General features: G+C 35.4%; 1 protein-coding gene across 1 annotated transcript in view; it reads left to right on the top strand.

Annotated features, from left to right (window-relative positions):
• The window catches only part of FAM227B (family with sequence similarity 227 member B), a 253,534-nt gene that overhangs the window by 191,493 nt on the left and 39,107 nt on the right, over positions 1-22,934 (top strand). Inside the window, exons 11-12 of the mRNA XM_027096637.1 lie at positions 16,582-16,679; positions 19,373-19,533. Coding sequence (XP_026952438.1) covers positions 16,582-16,679; positions 19,373-19,533 — 259 coding nt within the window. The remainder of the gene's footprint in view (positions 1-16,581; positions 16,680-19,372; positions 19,534-22,934) is intronic.

The following is a 22,934-nucleotide window of genomic DNA, read 5'->3' as shown; positions in this document are numbered from 1 at the left end:
ACCACCGCAGAACTCTATAAATATCCCACAGTAAAAATTGGCTGCCATGTACATGGGGCTTGTCTTGATTTTACACCAGCCTATGTGACTGTTAAAGCTCTGATGGTTCATGTCTTCTCTAGTAGAGTATTTCTGCCTATGCCAAGCCTGATTCTCAGTAGTACCCCAAATGAGTAAATGCTTTCAAGGGATGAAGATAAATGGAGATTGTCAGCTCACAAAGGAAGGGCTCTTCCTCTATGGAATTTTCACTTGTTCCCATTGTTTCCAATATCCTTAAAAATATCATTTTTGTAATTAAGAATACAATTTTGTAATTTACCCAGTTTTTTCTAGTTATTAAAGTGGAAACATTGGCCTGTAAGACCTACTACATCCTACTCAGAGCAAAAACTTCAAGTAGATTATTTTAAAAGCATCTTTATTATTCTCACACACACACAAAAAGAAATACCCAAAACAAAACCTCCTAGAAAAGTTAAAAATGAAACACTGGTAAAAGTTAATAATGGAAGAAGATATTCACCAAAAGAAAGCTGATATAGTAATATTCATATGAGACAAATTGAAAGAATAAAGCATTAAAAGGAATAGACTACCTACTGATAAACCATCCAACAGAAGGTATAATAAGTGTTAAGATGTATGTACCAAAAACTTTGCCTAGAAATATATAAAGCAAAAATGTTCAGACGATCTCAAGGACAAACTCACAGTTTTTCATTTAAAATCCATAATACTTTAATCCTCCCTTCTTAGATAATAATAGCTAAATCTGAAAAAAAGAATTAGCAGATAATATCAGGAAAACATTAGTGATTATGACGTGTGTGTGTGTATGTGAGAGAGAGAGAGAGACAGGGGGCATGCAACAAATCAAAACTTTACATTCAAGTGTAGGTACACATGGAACATTTCCAAAAATTTTCCACATGCTAAGTCAAAAATGAAATCTCAACAATATTTAGGTCCTATTAACCTTTCCACTGTCCTCACCCCACTGATGTCCTTTCTTCCCTTATTACCTAACTAAATACTGTGGTCAATAGTTATAGTTACTTCTTTGCATTCATCTTCAACTCCTTTTACAATTTGCCAAGTAACTAATTAAAAGTAATTAAAATAATTCTCCACCTTTCCCGCATCTGAAAGTGTGCAGCTAAACATACATAGAGAAAGCATTCAACCATGCTAACTAGTCTCATTTTTAATTCATAAGTACATAACTCAAATTGACCTTCTGTCAGGCAAACAGTTTTCCCTAGTCCTTTATTTCTACCACTCACGAAGACAACTATTTTCACCTTTTTTCCTTCATATCTCCAACACTACATCCCCTATGCTCAATCTCAGATAGTGATTTTGCTTCCTACCTCAATGAGAAAATTAAGGCAATGAGAACTTCCACAAACTCCCACCACCACATCTACCCAAATACCAACATAATTTCCCATATCCTCTGCTTTCCCTTCTGTGCTCCTTTCTAAGGTGAACTTTGCCAAGCACTTCAAAAACATAATTTCACTTACAACTCTAGTGATTCCTATGAGATTGGTGTTCATGGTACCATTTTACAGCTGAGAACACAGGTTCAAAGTCACATAATTAGTAATTGTTGCAGCACTATGTTACCTACCACCTTATTACTCAAAAGGCAACTCCATGGATCATGGTGTAGCATCACCAACACCTGTGATGTTATTAGGCCCCAGACCTAATAACACATCAAAATCTGCAGTTGTAAAAGATTCCCAGGTGTTTCTTATTTCCTTCAATATTTGAAGAACACTGCTATGTAGGCCATTCTGTTCTTTCCCATGGACTTTCCACTGTAATATAGTGGTACCAATTACTTCAAAATACAATTCGTTCTTACAGCATATTGTAGTAGCACTCAGTCTTTCTCTCTAAGAAAATTTTATTAAGAATGACAGGTCTTCCCAAGGTACTAACTAATTCAAACCTTCCATAAGTTCTCTTAGTGTTTTGTGTTCTTAAAATGAATCTTCTGATAGTGTCCCTTCTTTTGGTATGATTGATTTGATTAAGTTTGGATTCAGTTAGTCTCAGCAGTCAGGATAGGAGCTTAGTGGTAGCAGAACAAAGAATTTGGGATTACCAGCTTTAGAAGAGCTAGTTCTTATTCTAATCATTCATTTTAACTATTAATTTCTCATTCACATAGAAATCTGGGTTTAATTAAAAGCAGAACTAAATTTTGCAAATTTGATCTTGCAATACGAACTTACTTTAAGGTGTATTGTTAGTGGTGAATATTGAGAATCCACCCATGGAAGAGGTTTGAGAGCCTAGAATTTTTTTTTTTTTTAATAATGGAATAAAATGCTAGTTTCTTTGTTTAGTACAGAAGTCTAACTTACAGTAACTATACAGATGGAAAGATTTTGGTGGAAGGGTGGGGAACTGACACTGCGTCACTAGTACTTCTGCTAGCATTTTTCCCATTAGAGCACAATGGCTCCAAACAAAGAGGAAATGATATGGGTGAACCACAGCACCCTTCATTTAACATGTACACGAAGAGGAAAACACAACGAGCTCTTGCAAAAGTTTTCTCCCTGCTACATTTGACCTCTCCACCTACATTTTGAAAGAAGCATATGTATTTCATATGTCATACATAACACTGACCTCACCAAAGTGTGAATTCTTTACCACTTTGATTTTATTCTTTCAATGTGTTGAATTTTTAACTAACAATACTGTACTTTATTCCTTTATGGTAACAGGTAACAGTGCATTCCTTGGCTTCTCTTTTCTCCATGATTTTCTACTGGTAATGTTGGTTGGTTCATTTCTGGTTCGTTTATGGAATTTATGATGATTTGAAATAATTAGGTTCATTAACAAGTTTATGACTTAAGGGGTAAAACCACATCACTCACATCATTTGTTAAGCAACTATAATATTTAAATGAACTCATAATTACCCATCAATTATTTCAGTCAACCTCAAAGATTTGAGTTCAATGTATTACTTCCTGACAGACACATAGTAAAAATCTGCTTACACTAGCATAGCCACTTCATCTTAATCTCCTTTGTTCTTTTTTCTTCTTCGTATTCTTAAAACATTCCCTAAGGTAACCCTTTCCTGCAACCAGGGTGGTCTTCTCAAGGTCCTGCTCAAATGCCTTGTTACCCAACCTCACCCCTCTGTACACTCCATTGGCCTGGATTCTTTTTCCATGTCTGAACTCTTGCAAATCTGATCAGTTTTTAAATGAGCCTTCTCTGATTACCTCATCCCACAAACAGTCTCGGTTTCATCCTTAAGGTTTTATTTCTGATACAATCTATTTGCCTCTTTATCTTGTATTAACTTTTCAATAGATGTTAGATTGTTCACAAGTATTACCTACATATGTTTTATCAACCTATCTGATTATAATTGGTTACTAAAGTCAGCCACTGTATCCTTTCAACCTCTCTTGAAATTTGTAGTGTTTTCCACAGTCTGCAAAAAATATTTTTTGAAGCAATGCATGAATAAATGGAAAATAGATTTAGGTTTAAGAAATCACATTTTTTCCCACTTTATGGAGATAGACTATCCTTTCATTCCTTAATTCATATAATTTAAAATAGGAAACATAATTTGAACAAACTAAAAAATGTCTTAAAGACCTCACTTAAACAAATCAGGAAGTTTAGACTCAACTGGAACGTGGGTCACTGGAGATTACATATATAGTTGTAGTCAAATTCATTATTTCATTGCCCAGAGCAAGCTGCAAATTCCATAATTATCTTCAAAGAAGGTAGATATTTAGTCCTACCATGAGCCTTGAAAGGATGAAAAGGCGAATACTTCTGAACAGCTCAATTAACATGCTCTCCCTAGAGAAGCTCTGTGTAATGCAATGAATGATGTTGATATAGTAACCAACTATATTTGAGTCTATAACATTGCACTATGTTGACCAAGGGCATGAAGACAAAGTACAATCTGGTAAAAATGGATCTACAAGTGGCCAAGAAAATTCAGTTCTAATACATATCTCTTTGTTTGTCTACCTCAATTCGAGAATATGTCTGATTTTCTAAAGGAATAGATAAAACTCAGTCACTCCTCAATATTTTCTCTCAACAAAGGTTTTACAAGAATGAAGTAATAGTGAGTTTGAATTTATACTCCTTAAGAAATGATGTTAATAACAATATAGTCTAAATTTACATAACCTTTACAGAATGCCAGGTACTGTGATTTACATATATGATCTCATTTTTATCCAGTTAACAAGTCTATAAGTTAATCATTATTATCATCTCCAAATTATATTTGAAGAAACTGAAACTTAAATTAATTTGCCCAAGGTCACTTAGTCTGAAAATGGCAGAGCTGGTGTTTAAATCTGTGTCCATCTGACTCCAAGGCTTAACTAATACACTACTATGCTTCAGGAATGCAGTTCCTGAAGTTCACATGCACGTGCTTTAAACTATTGGTCAAGTGGGAGTTAGATCCACTCTTCTAGTGAATAGGAGGGGAGAATACCTTGAGAAGTCTCCCAAATTCCGACTGGAATTGTCTTGGGATGTACCTGCAGAGATGGCTGAAATACTTTTACAGCAATTTTTGGAGGAAGGTCAGGGTCTTGAAATTCTCTGCCATTGGTAGAATATTCACCATGAATATAGCTGTGATATTTTTAAAATAAACACAAGAGCCGTGGTCCAAAAAGTAGAAAAAATATTTATAGAATAATACATGTAAAATATTGTCCTAATAAAGGTGTGTTCCAATAAATAAAAAACATTCTATGGAGAGCAGCCAAGATGGCACAATAAAATGACCCTGAACTCAGCTCCTCTCACAAGCACACCAAATCACAACGATCTGCAGAACAACCATCAGTGAAAAAGACTAGAACTTACCAGAAAAGATCTTCTACAGCTAAAGACATAAAGAAGGAACCACAATGCGACTGATAGGAAGGGTGAACATGCAATATAATCAAATACCCTATCTCCTGGATGGGTGAACCACCAACTGGAGAATAATTATATTGCAGCAGTTTTCCCACAGGAGCAAGAGTTCTGAGCCCCACATCAGACTACCCAGTCAAGGGGTCTGGCACTGGGAAGATGAGCCCCCAGAGTATTTGGCTTTGAAGGCCAGTGGGGATTAATTGCAGGAGCCCCACAGGACTGTGTAAAAATAAAGACTTCACTCTTAAAGGGAACACACAATATCTCATGCACAACAGGACTCAGGGGAAAAGGAGTAATCTGATAGGCTCCTGAGCCAGACCTACCTGCTGGTCTTGGAGAGTCTCCTGGGGAAGTGGGGTAGGGAGGGAAGCTTTGTCTCACTCTGGGTACATAGACACTGGTGGCAGACATATTGAGGAGCAAGCTTGGCTCATTAGCTCGAAGACCTGGCCCCACCCAACAGCCTGCAGGCTCCAGAGCTGGGATGCCTCAGGCCAAACAACTAACTGGGCAGGGACACAGCCCCACCTATCAGCAGATAGGCTGCCTAAAGACCAAGGAGCCCAGAACTTCTTCTGCACCTGCCCCTAGACACCACCCAGTCCGCCAGAGGGTCTTGGCTGGTGGGTAGACCCAGCGCTACATACCAGTGAACAGGCACCAGCCCCTCCCGCTAGGAAGCTGGACCAAGCCTCTAGACCAGGCTTATCCACCAGGGGACAGACACCAGCAACAAGAAAACTGCAATCCCACAACACAGTTCAGACCCTACCCTGGGACCAGCTGGACCCTGGCCCATCCCACTAGCAAACCTGCACAACCTTCAGGACACCCCAGATCCCATACCCAACTGTGTCAGGGGCCAACATCTCCATCCCAGCAATGATCTGAAATGAGCTCTGGGATCCCTGGGCCCTGAAGCCAGACTCCAGGAACCAGCTCTGCCTACCAATAGACCAGAAGTAGCCCAGGATCTAGCTATACCTGCCAGGAGGTGGGCAACAGCCCCAGAGTCTTCAGGACCCTGATTCTGCCTATCAGTGAGCTACCACTAGCTCCAGGGACCCCTAGAATTCCACAACCAGCCATCTTGTGAACAGGCCTTGCTAAAGAGCATCCAGCAGCATCCCAGCAAGGCAGGTCCTGGCAACCAACCAGACTAGGGGCCTGCCAGACCACCCACATAGTTATCCCATCACAACAGAAGGACCCATGTCACCCTCTTAGGTTGAATCCTTAGAGCATATAGCTTGGGTGACAAGAGGGTAGTGCACTGCTGGGATACATAGGATGCCTCCTACAGAAGGCCTCTTCTGCAAGGTCAAGAAACATAACCTACCACATACATAAAAATACAAATAGCAACTTAGACAAAATGAGGCAGCATAGGAATATGATTCAGATGAAGGAAAAAAATAAAACCCCAGAAGAAGAACTAAGTGAAGTGAAGATAGGCAATCTACCTGAGAAAGAGTTCAGTATAATGATCATAAAGATGATCAAAGAACTTGGGAGGAGAATGGATGCAGAGAGCAAGAAGTTAGAAGTTTTTAACCAAGAGTTAGAAAATATAAAGAACAACCAAACAGAGATGAAGAATACAATAACTGAAATGAAAAACACACTAGAAGGAATAATAGTAGACTAAATGATTTAGAAGAAAGGATCAGTGAGCTGGAAGACAGAGTAGTGGAAATCATTGCTGCTGAAGAGAAAAAAGACAAAAGAATGAAAACAAGTGAGGACAGCTTAAGAGACCTATGGAACAACATCAAGTGCACTAATATTTACATTATAGGGGTCTGAGAAGGAGAAGAGAGAGAGAACAGGCCAGAGTAAATATTTGAAGAGGTAATAGCTGAAAATCTCCCTAACCTTGGAAAGGAAATAGTCACCCAAATCCAGGAAGCCCAAAGAGCCCCATACAGGATTAACCCAAAGAGGAACACACCAAGACACATTGTAACCAAAATGAAAAAAAAAAAATAAAGATAAAGAGAGAATACTAAAAGCAACAAGGGAAAACCAACAAATAATATACAAGGCAATCTCCATAAGGTTATCACCTAATTTTTCAGCAGAAACTCTGCAGGCCAGAAGGGAGTAGCACAATATATTTAAAGTGATGAAAGGGAAAACCTATGACCAAGAATACTCTATACAGCAAAGCTCTCATTCAGATTCTTTTTTTATTAATTTATTTTATTTTATTTATTTATTGGCTGTGTTGGGTCTTTGTTGCTGCGCATGGGTTTTCTCTCCTTGGGGCGAGCCGGGGCTACTCTTCATTGCATTGCATGGGCTTCTGATTGTGGTGGCTTCTCTTGTTGTGGAGCATGGACTCTAGGGGTGCAGGCTTCCATAGCTGTGGCGCACGGGCTCAGTAGTTGTGGCTCGTGGGCTCTAGAGCTCAGGCTCAGTAGTTGTGGTGCATGGGCTTAGTTGCTCCATGGCATGTGGGATCTTCCTGGACCAGGGCTGGAACCCATGTCCCCTGAATTGGCAGGCAGATTCTTAACCACTGCACCACCAGGGAAGGCCCTCTCATTCAGATTTGATGGAGAAATCAAAAGATTTACTGACAAGCAAAAGTTAAAAGAATTCAGCACCACCAAACCAGTTTTACAACAAATGTTAAAGGAAATTCTCTAGTTAAAAAAGAAAAGGCATCAAATAGAAACAAGAAAATTACAAAACATAAAAGCTTACCAGTAAAAGCAAACATACAGTAAAGATAGGAAATTATCTACAAAGAAAGCTAATAGGGAGGATAAAAGGCAAAAGTAGTAAAATCATCTGTATCCACAATAAGCAGTTAAGGGATACACAAAACAATGACATGTAAAATACGATAATAAAAACAAATTGTGAGGAGAGGAGAGTACAAGTGCAAGGTATTTAAAATGTATTGGAAATTAAGAGATCAGCAACTTAGAATGATCACGTATATATATAGACTGCTATACAAGAGCCTCAAGGTAAGTGCAAACCAAAATCTATAATAGATGTACACACAAAAAAGAAAGAGAAATCCAAACAAAACACTAAAGATAGTCATCAAACCAGAAAACAAGAGAAGAAGAAAGGGAAAAAAGACCTTGAAAAGTTCCAAAACAATTAACAAAATGGCAATAAGAAAATACATATGGATAATTTCTTTAAATGCAAATGGATAAATGATCCAACCAGAAGACACAGACTGGCTGAATGGATACAAAAACAAGACTTATATATTTGCTACCTACAGGAGACTCACTTCAGATCTAGAGACATACAGACTGAAAGTGAGGGGCTGCAAAAAGGCATTCCACACAAATGGAAATCAAAAGAAAGCTGGAGTAGCAATACTTAAATCAGACAAAGCACACTTTGAAGACTGTTACAAGAGACAAAGAAGGATGTTACCTAAGGATGAAGGGATCAATCCAAGAAGAAGATATAACAACTATAAATCTACATGCACCCAACATAGGAGCACCTCAATATATAAGGCAAATATTAACAGACATAAAAGGACAAATTTACAGCAACACAATAATAACGGGGGACTTTAACACCCACTTACCTCAGTGGACAGATCATCCAGACAGAAAATCAATAAGGAAACACAGGCCTTAAATATCACATTACACCAAATGGACTAAAGAATATTTATAGAGCAATGCACCCCAAAACAGCTGAATACATATCCTTTTCAAGTTCACATGGAGCATTCTCCAGGATAGATTACATGCTGGGCCACAAAAAGCCTTGGTAAATTTAAGAAAATTGAAATCATATCAAGCATCTTTTCTTTTCCAACCATAATGCTTTGAGGCTAGAAATCAACTACAAGAAAAAAACTGCAAAAAGCACATGTGGAGACTAAAAAGTATGCTACTAAACAATCAATGGATCACTGAAGAAATCTAAATCAAAAAATACCTAGAGACAAATTAAAATGAAAATGAAAACATGATGATCTAAAACCTATGGAACACAGCAGAAGCACTTCTAAGAGAGAAGGTTATAGCAATACAATCTTACATCAGGAAACAATAAAAATCTCAAATAAACAACCTAACCTTACACCTAAAGCAACTAGAGAAAAAGAGCAAGCAAAGCTCAAAGTTTCATAGAAGGAAAGAGAGTATAAAGATCAGAGCAGAAATAAGTGAAATAGAGACAAAAAATAATAGAGAAGATGAATGAAACTAAAAGCTGGTTCTTTTCAAAGGTAAATAAAATTGATAAAACTTTAGTCAGACTCATCAAGAAAAAAAGGGAGAGGGCCCAAATCAATGAAATTTGAAATGAAAAAGGAGAAGTTACAACTGACACCACAGAAATACAAAGGATTACAAGAGACTACTACAAGCAACTATATGCCAATAAAATGGACAACACGGAAGAAATGGACAAATTCTTAGAAAGGCACAACCTCCTAAAACTGAACCAGGAAGAAATAGAAAATATTACTAGACTAATTACCAGTTCTAAAATTGAATTAGTAATTTTAAAACTCCCAAAAGCAAAAGTCCAAAACCAGATGGCTTCACAAGCGAATTCTATCAAACACTTGAAGAGTTAATACACATTCTTCTGAAACTATTTCAAAAAATGGAGAGGAAGGAACACTTCTGAACTCATTCTGTGAGGCCACCATCACCCTGATACCAAAATCAGACAAAGATACCACAAAAAAAGAAAATTACAGGCCAATGTCACTGATGAACATAGATGCAAAAATCTTCAGTGGAATACTAGCAAACTGAATCCAACACTACATTAAAAGGATAATACTCCATTATCAAGTGGGATTTATCCCAGGGATGCAAGGACTTTTCAATATCTACAAATCAATCAATGTGAAACACCACATTAACAAACTGAAGAATAAAAACATATGATCATCTCAATAGATGCAAAAAAAGCTTTTGATAAAATTCAACATCCGTTTATGATAAAAACTCTCCAGAAAGTGGGTATAGAAGGAACATACCTCAACATAATAAACGCCATATATGACAAACTCACAACTAACATTATACTCAGTGGTGAACAGCTGAAAGCATTTCCTCTAACATCAGGAACAAAGTGAGGATGTTCACTCTCACCACTTTTATTCAACATAGTATTGGAAGTCCTAGCCATAACAATCAGAGAAGGAAAAGGAATAAAAGGAATCCAAATTAGAAAAGAAAAAGTAGAACTGGCACTGTTTCCAGATGACATGATACTACACATAGAAAATCCTAAAGATGCTATCAGAAAACTGCTAGAGCTCATCAATGAATGTGGTAACATTGCAGGATACAAAATTAATAGACAGAAATCTGTTGCATTTCTATACACTAACAAAGAAAGATCCAAAAGAGAAATTAAAGAAACAATCTCACTTACCATCACATCAAAAAGAATGAAATACCTAAGAATAAACCTACCTATGGAGGCAAAAGACATGTACTCTGAAAACTGTACAATGCTGATGAAAGAAATTGAAGACCACACAAACAGATGAAAGGTACACCATGTTCTTGGATTGGAAGAATCAATGTTAAAATGACCAAGCTACCCAAGGCAGTCTACACATTCAGTACAATCCCTATCAAATTACCAATGGCATTTTTCACAGAACTAGAACAAATAGTTTTTAATTTGTATGGAAACACAAGAGACCCTGAATAGCCAAAGCAATCTTGAGAACAAAAGACAGAGCTGGAGAAATCAGGCTCCCTGACTTCAGACTATACTACAAAGCTATAGTAATCAAGACAGTATGGTACTGGCACAAAAACAGAAAGATAGATCAATGGAACAGGATAGAAAGCCCAGAGATAAATTCACCACATATGGTCACCTTATCTTTGATAAAGGAGGCAGGAATGTACAGTGGAGAAAGGACAGCCTCTTCAATAAGTGGTGCTGGGAAAACTGGACAGGTACATGTAAAAGTATGACATCAGATCACTCCCTAACACCATACACAAAAATAAGCTCAAAATGGATTAAAGACCTAAATGTAAGGCCAGACACTATCAAACTCTTAGAGGAAAACATAGGCAGAACACTCTATGACATAAATCACAGCAAGATCCTTTTTGACCCACCTCCTAGAGAAATGGAAATAAAAACAAAAATAAACAAATGGGACCTAATGAAACTTAAAAGCTTTTGCACAGCAAAGGAAACCATAAACAAGACGAAAAGACAACCCTCAGAATGGGAGAAAATATTTGCAAATGAAGCAACTGACAAAGGATTAATCTCTAAAATTTACAAGCAGCTCATGCAGCTCAATAACAAAAAAACAAACAACCCAATCCAAAAATGGGCAGAAGACCTAAATAGACATTTCTCCAAAGAAGATATACAGATTGCCAACAAACACATGAAAGAATGCTCAACATCATTAATCATTAGAGAAATACAAATCAAAACTACAATGAGATATCATCTCACACCAGTCAGAATGGCCATCATCAAAAAATCTAGAAACAATAAATGCTGGAGAGGGTGTGGAGAAAAGGGAACACTCTTGCACTGCTGGTGGGATTGTGAATTGGTACAGCCACTATGGAGCACAGTATGGAGGTTCCTTTAAAAACTACAAATAGAACTACCATATGACCCAGCAATCCCACTACTGGGCATATACCCTGAGAAAACTATAATTCAAAAAGAGTCATGTACCAAAATGTTCATTGCAGGTCTATTTACAATAGCCAAGAGATGGAAATAACCTAAGTGTCCATCGTCGGATGAATGGATAAAGAAGATATGCACATATATACAATGGAATATTAATTACTCAGCCATAAAAAGAAACGAAATTGAGCTATTTGTAATGAGGTGGATGGACCTAGAGTCTGTCATACAGAGTGAAGTACGTCAGAAAGAGAAAGACAAATACCATATGCTAACACATATATATGGAATTTAAGGGAAAAAAATGTCATGAAGAACCTAGGGGTAAGACAGGAAGAAAGACACAGACCTACTAGAGAATGGACTTGTGGATATGGGGAGGGGGGAGAGTAAGCTGTGACAAAGTGAAAGAGTGGCATGGACATATATACACTACCAAATGTAAAATAGATAGCTAGTGGGAATCAGCCGCATAGCACAGGGAGGTCAGCTCAGTGCTTTGTGAACACCTAGAGGGGTGGGATAGGGTGGGTGGGAGGGAGGGAGACGCAAGAGGGAAGAGATATGGGAACATATCTATATGTATAACTGATTCACTTTGTTATAAAGCAGAAACTAACACACCATTGTAAAGCAATTATACTCCAATAAAGATGTGAGAAAAATAAATAAAAAGTATAGTGACAACTTCAAATGCTGGCGAGTACGTAGAAAAATTATATCACATCACTGGTGGGAAAATAAAATGGTTTAGCCACTCTGAGAAAAAACAAACAAAAAAAGAACATAAATATTTACAAATGTTATATCCTCTTGTTGAAATGACTCCTTTATCATATAATGACCTTCTTTATTTCTTATTAGAGTCTTTGCCTTAAAGTCTATTTTCCCTGATAAGAGTGTAGGTATCCAAGTTTCTTTTTGTTTCCATTTGCATGGAATATCTATTTCCATGCCTTCACTTTATCTATGTGTTTCCTTACATGTGAAGTGAATCTCTTGTAGGCAGTGTATATATTGGTCTTGGTTTTTTTGTTTTGTTTTGTTTTGTTTTTAATCCATTTAGCCACTCTGTGTCTTTTGATTGGGGAACTTAGTCCATTTACATTTAAAGTAATTATTGATATGTATGTACTCTTTACCATTTTGTTAATTGTTTTCTGGCTGCTTTTAAATTCCTTTATTCCCTTCTTCTTCTCTTGCTCTCCTCATTTGTGACTTGGTGATAATTTTAGTGGCATGCTTAGATTCCTTTCTCTTTATCGTTTATTTATCTACTATAATGTTTTGCTTTGTGATTACCATGAGGCTTACGTAAAATAACATATCTATAACAGTCTATTTTAAGTTGACAAGTTAAGTTCAAACACATTCTAAAGCTCTACATTTTTACTCCTCCCGCTTGTTTTGTTTTTGATGTCACAGTTTCTTTTTATCTTGCATATTCATTAACAAGTTATAGTAGTTGTAGTTATTTTTACTACTTTTGTCTTTTAACCTTTGTACTAGAATCATAAGTGATTAACTCATCATCTTTATAACATTAGATTTTTCTGAATTTTACTATATGTTTACCTTTACCAGTGAGATTTGTACTTTCATATGTTTTTCTATTTCTGATTAGCACTTTCATTTCAGCTTAAAGAAGTCCCTTCAGCCTTTCCTGGAAGGCCAGTTTAGTGGTCATAAATTCCTTCACCTTTTGCTTGTCTGGAAAACTATTTGAAAACTATTTACCTCTCCTTCAATTCTGTAGGACAACTTGGCTGAGTAGAGAATTCTTGGTTAGTAGGTTTTGTTTGTTTTGTTTTGTTTTCAGCACTTTGAATATATTGTGCCACTTCCTTCTGACCTGCAAAGTTTCTGCTGAAAAACCTGCTGATAGTCTTATGGGGAGGGTTCCTTTCCACATAACAAGTTGTTTTTCTGTTGCTGCTTTTAAGATTCTCTCCTTGTCTTTAAGTTATAACAGTTTAATTATAATGTGTCTTGGTGTGGGTCTCTTTGGCTCATATTATTTGGAACTCTCTAGGCTTCCTAGATCTGAATGTCTGTTTCCTTCCCCAGGTTAAGGAAGTTTTCAGCTATTATTTCTTCAAATAAATGTTCTGCCCCTTTCTCTCTCTCTTCTCCTTCTAGGACCCCTATAATGCAAATGTTGGTCTGTTTAATGTCCCACAAGTCGCTGAAGCTATCTTCACTTTTTAAATTTTTTTTCTTTTTACTTCTTTGATTGGATGAATTCCATTGCCCTGTGTTTGAGTTTGCTAATTCTTTTTTCTGGCTTCGTCTAGCCTGCTGTTGATCCCCTGTAATGTATTTTTCAGTGCAGGTATTCTTCAGCTCTGTGATTTCTGTTTGGTACTTTCTTGTATTTTCTATTTCTGTTGAAGCTATCATTCTGTTCATGCATTGTTCTCCTGACCTCAGTGAGCATCTTTTTTTTTTAATTTAATTTTTTAACTAATTAACATTTTTTCTGTTTCTGTAGTTTATTGATATATAATATTATATATGGCCTGCATGAAGTTTAATTTTGCTAAGATATATGAGTTATTCACATCTCAGAAAGACTATTAGAATAAAAACTACAAAAGTGGATAAAGGTAACCATACTTACTTGCATAAGTGTCTCCCTTTTAAGAGATTTAATATCCCTAAAATGAAAAGGGGGGGTAATTATGAAAATGAAATTTTCCCAGCATCAGTGTAGTAAGACTGGAATATTTTGTCACTAGTGAAATTTCTAAAGACTTAATAAGAACAGTTGAGACATACTTTCTCATAGTTTTATCAAGTAGAGTCAATATTGGTGTTCCCGGTGACCTTCCCTAAGCATTCAGAGATGCTGAGAACAGAGGAGATATAAAAACTATAATCAGGGACAAAATTAATATTTTTACCTAAAACAAATCAACAGATTAGAGGAATGCAGGGGGATAAAACCTAGTAAATTCAGTGATTTTAAGATTACTTATTACTCTTATCATATCAGGGTGGGGTTTTTCCTTTACGTATGATTTTTTTCTTTGACTCTTTTACTTCTAAACTTTCTTTGCTTTGTGTTTTTCATTAATCTCTTACTTTTTATGTCTATTGCTGTTACTCCAAGCCTAGAATCTTTGCCTGATATTAATCTGTTGACAGTAATTTTACAACAAAGTTCAAGCAATCTTCTAAGGCTTTTATTGTGGGTATGGTGGACAGGTAGATGTCCTTTTGTCATTAGTAACATATCTGTTCATAACGACTGGAAGTTAAGTAATAGCACCTAAATATGTATTTAAGAATGATTCAAAATTGAGCATGTTTTATTTTTAATCATTCCTCCCAAAAGGAATATTTTTATCCATTTCTTATTTATCTTTTCAGTGTTTCTTTATACAAATGAAGGAAAATACAATAGATATTTGATTCTTCTTATTCTTTCCCTTTTACACTGAATGTAGTATATTGTATACATTGTATACATTCTTTCCTGTTTACACTGAGTAGTATATTTTATATATTGTATACATTCAATCAAGTAATATGCTCTCTTCACTGTTCTGCAACTTGCTTTCCTCACTTTAATAGATGACCTGTTGATATCTTCACATCTGTATGGAGATCTTGCTCATTTTTTTTTTTTTTTTACAGCTTATAGTATTCCATCAAATAGGAGTGCCATAGTTTTTTCAACCAGTACCTGACTGCTAAATGCACAGGTTGTTTATAATCTCTAAATTTTACATATTATGCTATAATCATTAAACCCATACCTATATTTTTTGTGCTTATGTAGAAGATTGTGTAGAATATATTCTCAGGAGAGGGATTGCTGAGTCAAAGAAAAATGTCTGTATTATTGGTAGATAAGGTCATATTCTTCTCCATAATGGGTTGCATGCTTTTGAGCAAGTTTTAAAGTAGAGAAATTATATGGTTCATTACCTTTCTTGCCCATTGTAACTCTCAACTTAATCTAACTTTGGTTCCACTCAAAATTTTAGAATACAGATTCCTTGCTAACTAGTTCTTTAATCTCTGCCAGAGATAAATGCCTGCTTGCCTCCAGTATTTCAAGCTAGTATCTAATATCTTTTAATGGGTAATGTCAAAAATCAATTCAAGTGACTTTCTTCAACTCTTCTAGCCTTGTCATCAACATCACAATCTGTAGATCTGATTTGTCTACCTGGTAACTGGTCATAATTGTCAGTGCCAGAATCTAGTACAAACTTCTCAGCTTACCTGTTTTCTCTGCTCTACATTAAGATATCCTTAATAATTAGCATATGCTTTTAGGCTGACTGACATGGCTGATTAAATCATATAGTTCTCCTTTAAGACAAGACTCCCTGGGTAGCCTCATGCATATTTACACTGGTTGCACTGAAAAATTACCAAGTCTTTCCTTATCTGGGGATGTTTCAGTATATGGAAAAGGTAGACTCTAGCATGCAGAGACCTAAGCCTCCTATTGCATTTAACTAGAGGGTCATGGAAAGAGCTCTGAAATCAGAAGCAAAAGACCTAGGTCTGCATTCTCTTCCTGTGCTGTTTTTTTTTTAATTACAGCTTTATTGATGTAGTTCATATACCATACAATTCACCCATTTAAAGAATACAATTCAGTGGTTTTTATTAGATTCATAGATGTGAACAACTATCACCTTAGAGCAAGACTTACTCTTAGAAAAAGTCATAGAGTTTCCGTAACTTTAGTTTTCTAATCTATAAATTGTGGGAAATGTTACTTAGCTCATAAAATGGTTTTTGAGGATGATGTGAAATAGTGTACATGAATGAATTTGAAAACTCTAAAGCCCTGTTAGGTAAAATGAGATGGAATATTCATTTCCTCTGACTGGGGCAAGCTGTAACAATATCCTAACCGTCTCTCATACATTTTTACCTCTCTGCATGTTTAAGGTACATTGCTAGGAAAAAGAAGGGGTATCATGCCTTTTGTGAAGAAAGAAAGAATTTAAGAAAATATTTTATTTTCTGTTTTAGATATAGACTTCAATATGACAAAAATTTTAAAGAATCCAGAAGGATATACAATGCCTGCATCCAAGGAAGAATCAAGATTATCAGGACTACCAACAAAGGTTTGGAGTATAATAATTATAAAAATGTCCTTCTTTAATTTCCAATATAATTAATTGAACAGGTTTCACATGGACAATGTTGGTTATTATGCTCTTGATATATATTTTAGAAAAAAAGTAATAATCAGAAGAGATTTATTGGAGAGGTTAATCTTAATATTAAAGTCATATATATTTCTGAAACTATCCTCATGTCTAAGGAAAACGAATAGCGTTTATCTTTTCCTCATACTTCGGGCACTGCTTCTCCTTGGGTTGACATACAGACATGGCTCTGATCTCAATAAGCATCAAAGTGCAGAGAAAACTTCAATGGCATTTTCAACAGTGGTTGACCTGTCCCCACCCCTTAAACCATGGTCCCGGAATAAATGACCATATATAGGTACTGTTGATCTTAAGTCTTGAATACTTGCTTTCTCCACATTTTTGAAGGTGCCTCCCAAACAGAGAACCTATGGATTTGCCACCTTGTGTTGCCTTAGCCAAGATTTGATGAGACCGTTGGCTTGAACTTCTGAATTTGATCTCTTAACTTGTTAGCCAATTGGGTTTTAAATCTGTTGCAGTCTTTTTTGTTAAAATTTTGTCTGAATTATCTAGTCAGATCTGACCGTTATTTTAAATTTTAAATTATGCCTATACAAAAACCACTTTCTGAAAGTCAGTATTCATATATTTCCTGGTATTTAATAATCCAGGTATATAGAATCTCTTCCAACCTTCACAGTGCTGCCAAGGATGTCCATACTTAGGATAGAAATTGGCGACGCTAGGAGTCCATTTGGGGTAGATGGCAATATTGCACCATCTTGGCTGCAGGGGGCGGGAGGCAGGGGAGTGCATTCTATTACTTATCCTTGATTGCTAAATTTAGAAATCAAGGGAATGTAATAGAAATTGTATATATGATCTTCAGCAAGCACTAAAAATGGTCTTTAATAGTTTGTTTACAAGTTGAAGAAATATGGACAGATGGATTTGTAACTGACAATAACTTCTCAGATATCACTGTTAAAAGATAGAAAGCAAATTGCAGATATGTCTTTGGTAGTACACCGTATTGCTGCATCATTGGCCCTGTCTCATGCACAATATTTTATCAACAACTTTGATAAAAATATGGTTGCCATTTTTCATTAGCCATGTAGAAGTCATAAAACCTGGAAGAATTATGAATATAGTGGAACACCAAAAGTTTACAACAGGCTGGGGTAACAGGCCTGATCTTAGAAGATAAACTGTTACTGTGGAAAAAGTATAGAGGTCCAGAATTACAACTGCATAAGTACAGGTTAATAAAGCCTTGCCTTGGAGGCCTCTGAAAAGATTTGGGAATCGCTTTTAACAGTAAGCTCTGTATATGTCAAAAGTAGAACGTTGTTGACCCCAAAATCTACTGTATTCATGGGCTGTTTAAACATGTGGAATCTACTCTGTGCTGATTAGACAATAATTGTGTATTACGTTCATTCTGGAGCCCTGCTTTCAATCTGCTCTCGCCTGATTGAACTACGCTTAAAAAAAAATCAGTTTCTCATAGAGGAAGAAGGATCTGTGTACTGTGGTTTTCTTAGTTTAAAAACTGGTAACTGCAGAAAAAGAACAGGAATGTCTGTTTCTAAAACTTCAGTAAGATAGAGTTTCTATCTTATAATACACCAGGCAAAAGCCAGGAAAATACTTGGTGCGGTTTTGCATGCAAGTTTTAAGATCAGGCTAGGTATAACCTGATGTGAATTGTCATGGGAGACTATGGTGAAATAAATGATTTACATCACAGAAAAAACAGCTGATATTGACATCATTTTCACCATCAAAGAACTGCTTTTGATTACAATATTACCACTATTTGAAATAATTTTGGAGCAGCTATGAATGAATACAATGAAAAATTGACCATAAGCAAACAAAACACAAGAGAATTTTACATATCAGTAAAAACAAATGAGAATAAAATCTTACTTCCCCACAAGAAGTGGAATCAACAATAAATCTCTCATCTAGGTGTTATAAAAATTGAGGAAAGACTTAACATATGAGTAGTTGCTATACTTGCATCCCACAAGAAGTCAATAGTAGAATATTGAAGCAATTATAATTATGGTGATGGTTTCCTTGACACAGAATTCGTGGTCAAAGTTTCTTTCATCAGCACTGTGATGGGCTTCTAGCCTCTTTGTTCTGATGAGAAGTCGCCTTGTTAACCTTATTGGGGTTCTCTTATATGTTGTTTTTCTCTTGCTGCTTTTGAGATTTTTCTTTTTGTCTTCGTCTTTCAACACTTTGACTATGACGCATCTAGATGTGAATTTATCCTACTTGGAGGTAAGCTTCTTGGATGTGTTTTTCATAAAACTTGGAAAGTTTCAGTCATTATTTCTTCATATTTTTTCCTGCTCCTTTTTCTGGGGCTCTGCTCATTCTTTTCTCTTTCTGTTCTTCAGATAGAATGATCTCTATTGGCCTGTCTTCATGCTAAAAGACTAGCAGAGCCCTACGGCACATACTCATAGTCTCATACTTTAGTAAATTACTTTAATTAAGATGCCTTGCAGAATTTCCCTTTATTTGTTTTAATATACCAGATAATAATTGTATTTATGGTTATAATGCAGTTATATTTTATTTACAGTTCTTTAAAAATACACAAGCGTAATAATTGGTTCATTTTTTTTTCCTACCCCTTACAGTCCCATTATAGCAGTAGTGGCCCAGAGTTTAAGCGTGTTCTCTTCAATTTTGGAGGTCAGAGTCCACTGATTTTATATTATCTTAGGATGCATGAGCTAGCTGGTATTTCCAAAGCCTCTAGACAAGTCAAGATTAAACTCACTGAAATATTGAAAGAACCATATCCTTTTTTAAGCTTTGCTTTAATATGATGTTTCCAAAATATTCAAAACTTTTAACTTTTTTTAATGTCTCAGTTAAGAAAAAAATTTTAATGCATTTTGTAACTAATGCTTTACTTAGCATTTAATTACATTCAAAACTTTTCATAGCATGTTTGGCTAAAAGTATTTTCTCTTTTAGTTCTAAGGCTGTGATTTTACATGTAAGAAAAATAAAACAAACGTAAAACCCAGGAACTTAAAAAAAACAATATATTTAGCTCTTTAGTAAAAGACTATTTTTACAACTTTACTGTTAAGTGTTCAGTTTCAAACATTTGTCAGAACTATGGGTCATGGACTTGTAGGTTTCTCCAGAAGAAAGTTTCAAATGTGCCTTAGCTATGTAATCATTTGTTCTAATGAAAATTTATTAGAAAGCTTATTGTATAAAATATAATATAAATGAAATTGGAGCTCTTTGGTTGTAGCAGGGGTATCTGTTTACATTCTTGTGCCCCCTCTGCATAACCCATCCTGGCCCAGGTCTCACTAGGGACTTGGATGAACCCCAAGAGATCCAGTACAGTGGTCTCCAAACTGGGGTATACACAGCTCTGGGTGGAAAATAAATAAATAAATATATATATATATATATGTGTGTATATATATATATGTGTGTATATATATATATATATATATATATCTATTTGCACTTTACTAATATTTAGTAGACAGGTACCCTCACTCAGTTGATATTTCAGTCTGCACTCTGTTGAGAGATAGTAATAGCATGTTTGCTCTTGTGTTGTCTGACTTTCACAACATATTGCTGTTTTCTTTGGGTGGTTAAGAGGATTTATAGATTATATCATTTGGTTTAACTAAATTGACACTTACTAGTGGACCAATGCTTTAAAAGTTTTCTGAAAAGAAATATTACTCAGCCATAAAAAAGAACAAAATAATGCCATTTGCAGCCACATGGATGGATCTAGAGATTGTCGTATTGAGTGAAGTAAGTCAGACAGAGAAAGACAAATATCATATGATATTGCTTATATGTGGAATCTAAAAAAATGGTACAAATGAACTTTTTTACAAAACAGAAATAGAGTCACAGATGTAGAAAAGAAACTTATAGTTACCAAGGGGAAAAGGTGGGTAGGATAAATTGGGAGATTGGGATTGACATATACACACTACTATATATAAAATAGATAACTGATAAGAACCTACTCTATAGCACAGGGAACTCTAAACTTTGTAATGACCTATATGGGAAAAGAATCTAAAAGAGAGTGGGTATCTGTATATGTATAACTGATTCACTTTGCTGTGGAGCAGAAACTAACACAACATTGTAAATCAACTATACTCCAATAAAAATTAATTTAAAAAATAAAAAGCATTTGTTCAAAAAAAAGAACGATGTGGTATACACAATGGAATACTACTCAGCCATAACAAAGAATGAAATAATGCCATCTGCAACAACATGGATGAACCTAGAGATTATCATACTAAGTGTAGTAAGCCAGACAGAGAAAGACAAATATCATATGATATCACTTACCTGTGGAATCTGAAAAATGATGCAAATGAACTTATTTACACAACAGAAATAGACTCACAGACATAGAAAACAAACTTATGGTTACCAAAGGGGAAAAGTGGGGGGTCATGAACTAGGAGTTTGGGATTAACATATACACACTTCTATATATAAAATAGTAAACAACAAGGACATACTGTATAGCACAGGGAACTATACTCAATATTTTGTAATAACCTATAATGGAAAAGAATCTAAAAAAGAATACATATGTGTGTGTTTGTGTGCGTGTGTGTATGTGTGTGTGTTTGTATCTGAATCACTTTGCTGTACACCTAAAACTAACACAATATTGTAAATCAACTATATTTCAATAAAAATTTTTTTAAAGAGGAAAAAAGAAATAGTCTCCTGAAAAGAAACTTTGGATTGATGATAATATTTATAATGCAAGAATAATTTTTTTAAAAAAACACAGAATGATATCTCCTCTATTCCTTGAAGGAGCTCTTTTTCAGCTACACTAAGAGACAAAATGAGTGGTGATCCAATCAGTTCTGCCAAGATGTAGGCCAAAAAAAATAATTTTCAAAAATATCAATTGAAATATGGACATACATCATTATTATAAACAGTGAACCTAGCCCTAAGTGTATGTTATACTTTTCAATATTAGCAAATGATAGTATGATGCCAGTTTAATTTGCAAGGCATTTGTAAACCAACTGTCTAGACATCAATATAAATCTCTATAATTTGAGGATAAAAGGTTTGGTGTACCAAAAATAAATGTAGTGTTAAATTTTATTTTTTTTTAATATTTTATTTCATCTCACTGTTTTCTATCCATAGACTGCATATCTTTTATAATATGCATAATATATAAATACAGATTGATATGTATATAACTTATAAATTTAAAATTATATCTATGAGGGAGTGTGCTCACATAGCTTTTACTCATGGGATACATGATCCAGGAAGTGTGGAGAACACTGCCCTGGCAGATTCTCAAAATTCTTCCCAGGACACTTCTCCCATATTTCAGTCAAGACAACCTCCAGAGTCTCACTGACCACAGGCACATGGAATTAACTTGGATGGCTCTGGAACACAAGGAGAAAGCAAACTACAGAGCTAAATCAGTCTGTTTTGAGACTTGTAACTTAAGGATTTTCATCAACCTTGGATTATTCAAACAAATGGTTAAATACAAAATTTTTAGATGTCTAGAAGTGAAATTTGAAAGCTATGAAAACCATTCATAATAGATTACTTTTATTTTTAACTAATTTTTATTGTGATTATAAAAATATCAGTCTTTGTGTTTATATTTCTGATGGGCATAGATTTGTCCAACAACAATACAAGGATTCATAACACCAGTTCACTGAGAATGTGGGAAGAGTATGAGTATATGTGGGCGTGGGGAAAGGAGGAAATGGATATCTAGAGCATGAAATCTTTTAGGAGAGTGTTTCATTCCATAAAGATCGGAAAGAAATCACCACTTAGAAAATAATGGGTCTGGACAAAACTATAATTCAAAAAGGTAAATGCACTATTATGTTCATAGCAACAGTATTCACAATAGCCAAGACGTGGAAACAACCTAGGTGTCCATCGACAGATGAATAGATAAAGAAGATGTGGCACATATATACAATGGAATGCTACTCAGCCGTAAAAAGAATGAAATAATGCCATTTGCAGCAAGTTAGATGGACCTAGAGATTATCATACTAAGTGAAGTAAGCAGAAAGAGAAAGACAAATACCATATGATATCACTTATATGTGGAATCTAAAATGGAACACAAGTGAACTTATCTATGAAACAGGAACAGACTCACAGACATAGAGAACA

This window comes from Aethalodelphis obliquidens, unplaced genomic scaffold (genome assembly GCF_003676395.1).
Source record: "Aethalodelphis obliquidens isolate GAN/ISIS:26980383/991018 unplaced genomic scaffold, ASM367639v1 scaffold105, whole genome shotgun sequence".
Classification (NCBI taxonomy): Eukaryota; Metazoa; Chordata; class Mammalia; order Artiodactyla; family Delphinidae; genus Aethalodelphis; species Aethalodelphis obliquidens.
Note: the sequence above shows the minus strand (reverse complement) of the source record. Positions and strands in the feature narration are given on the sequence as shown.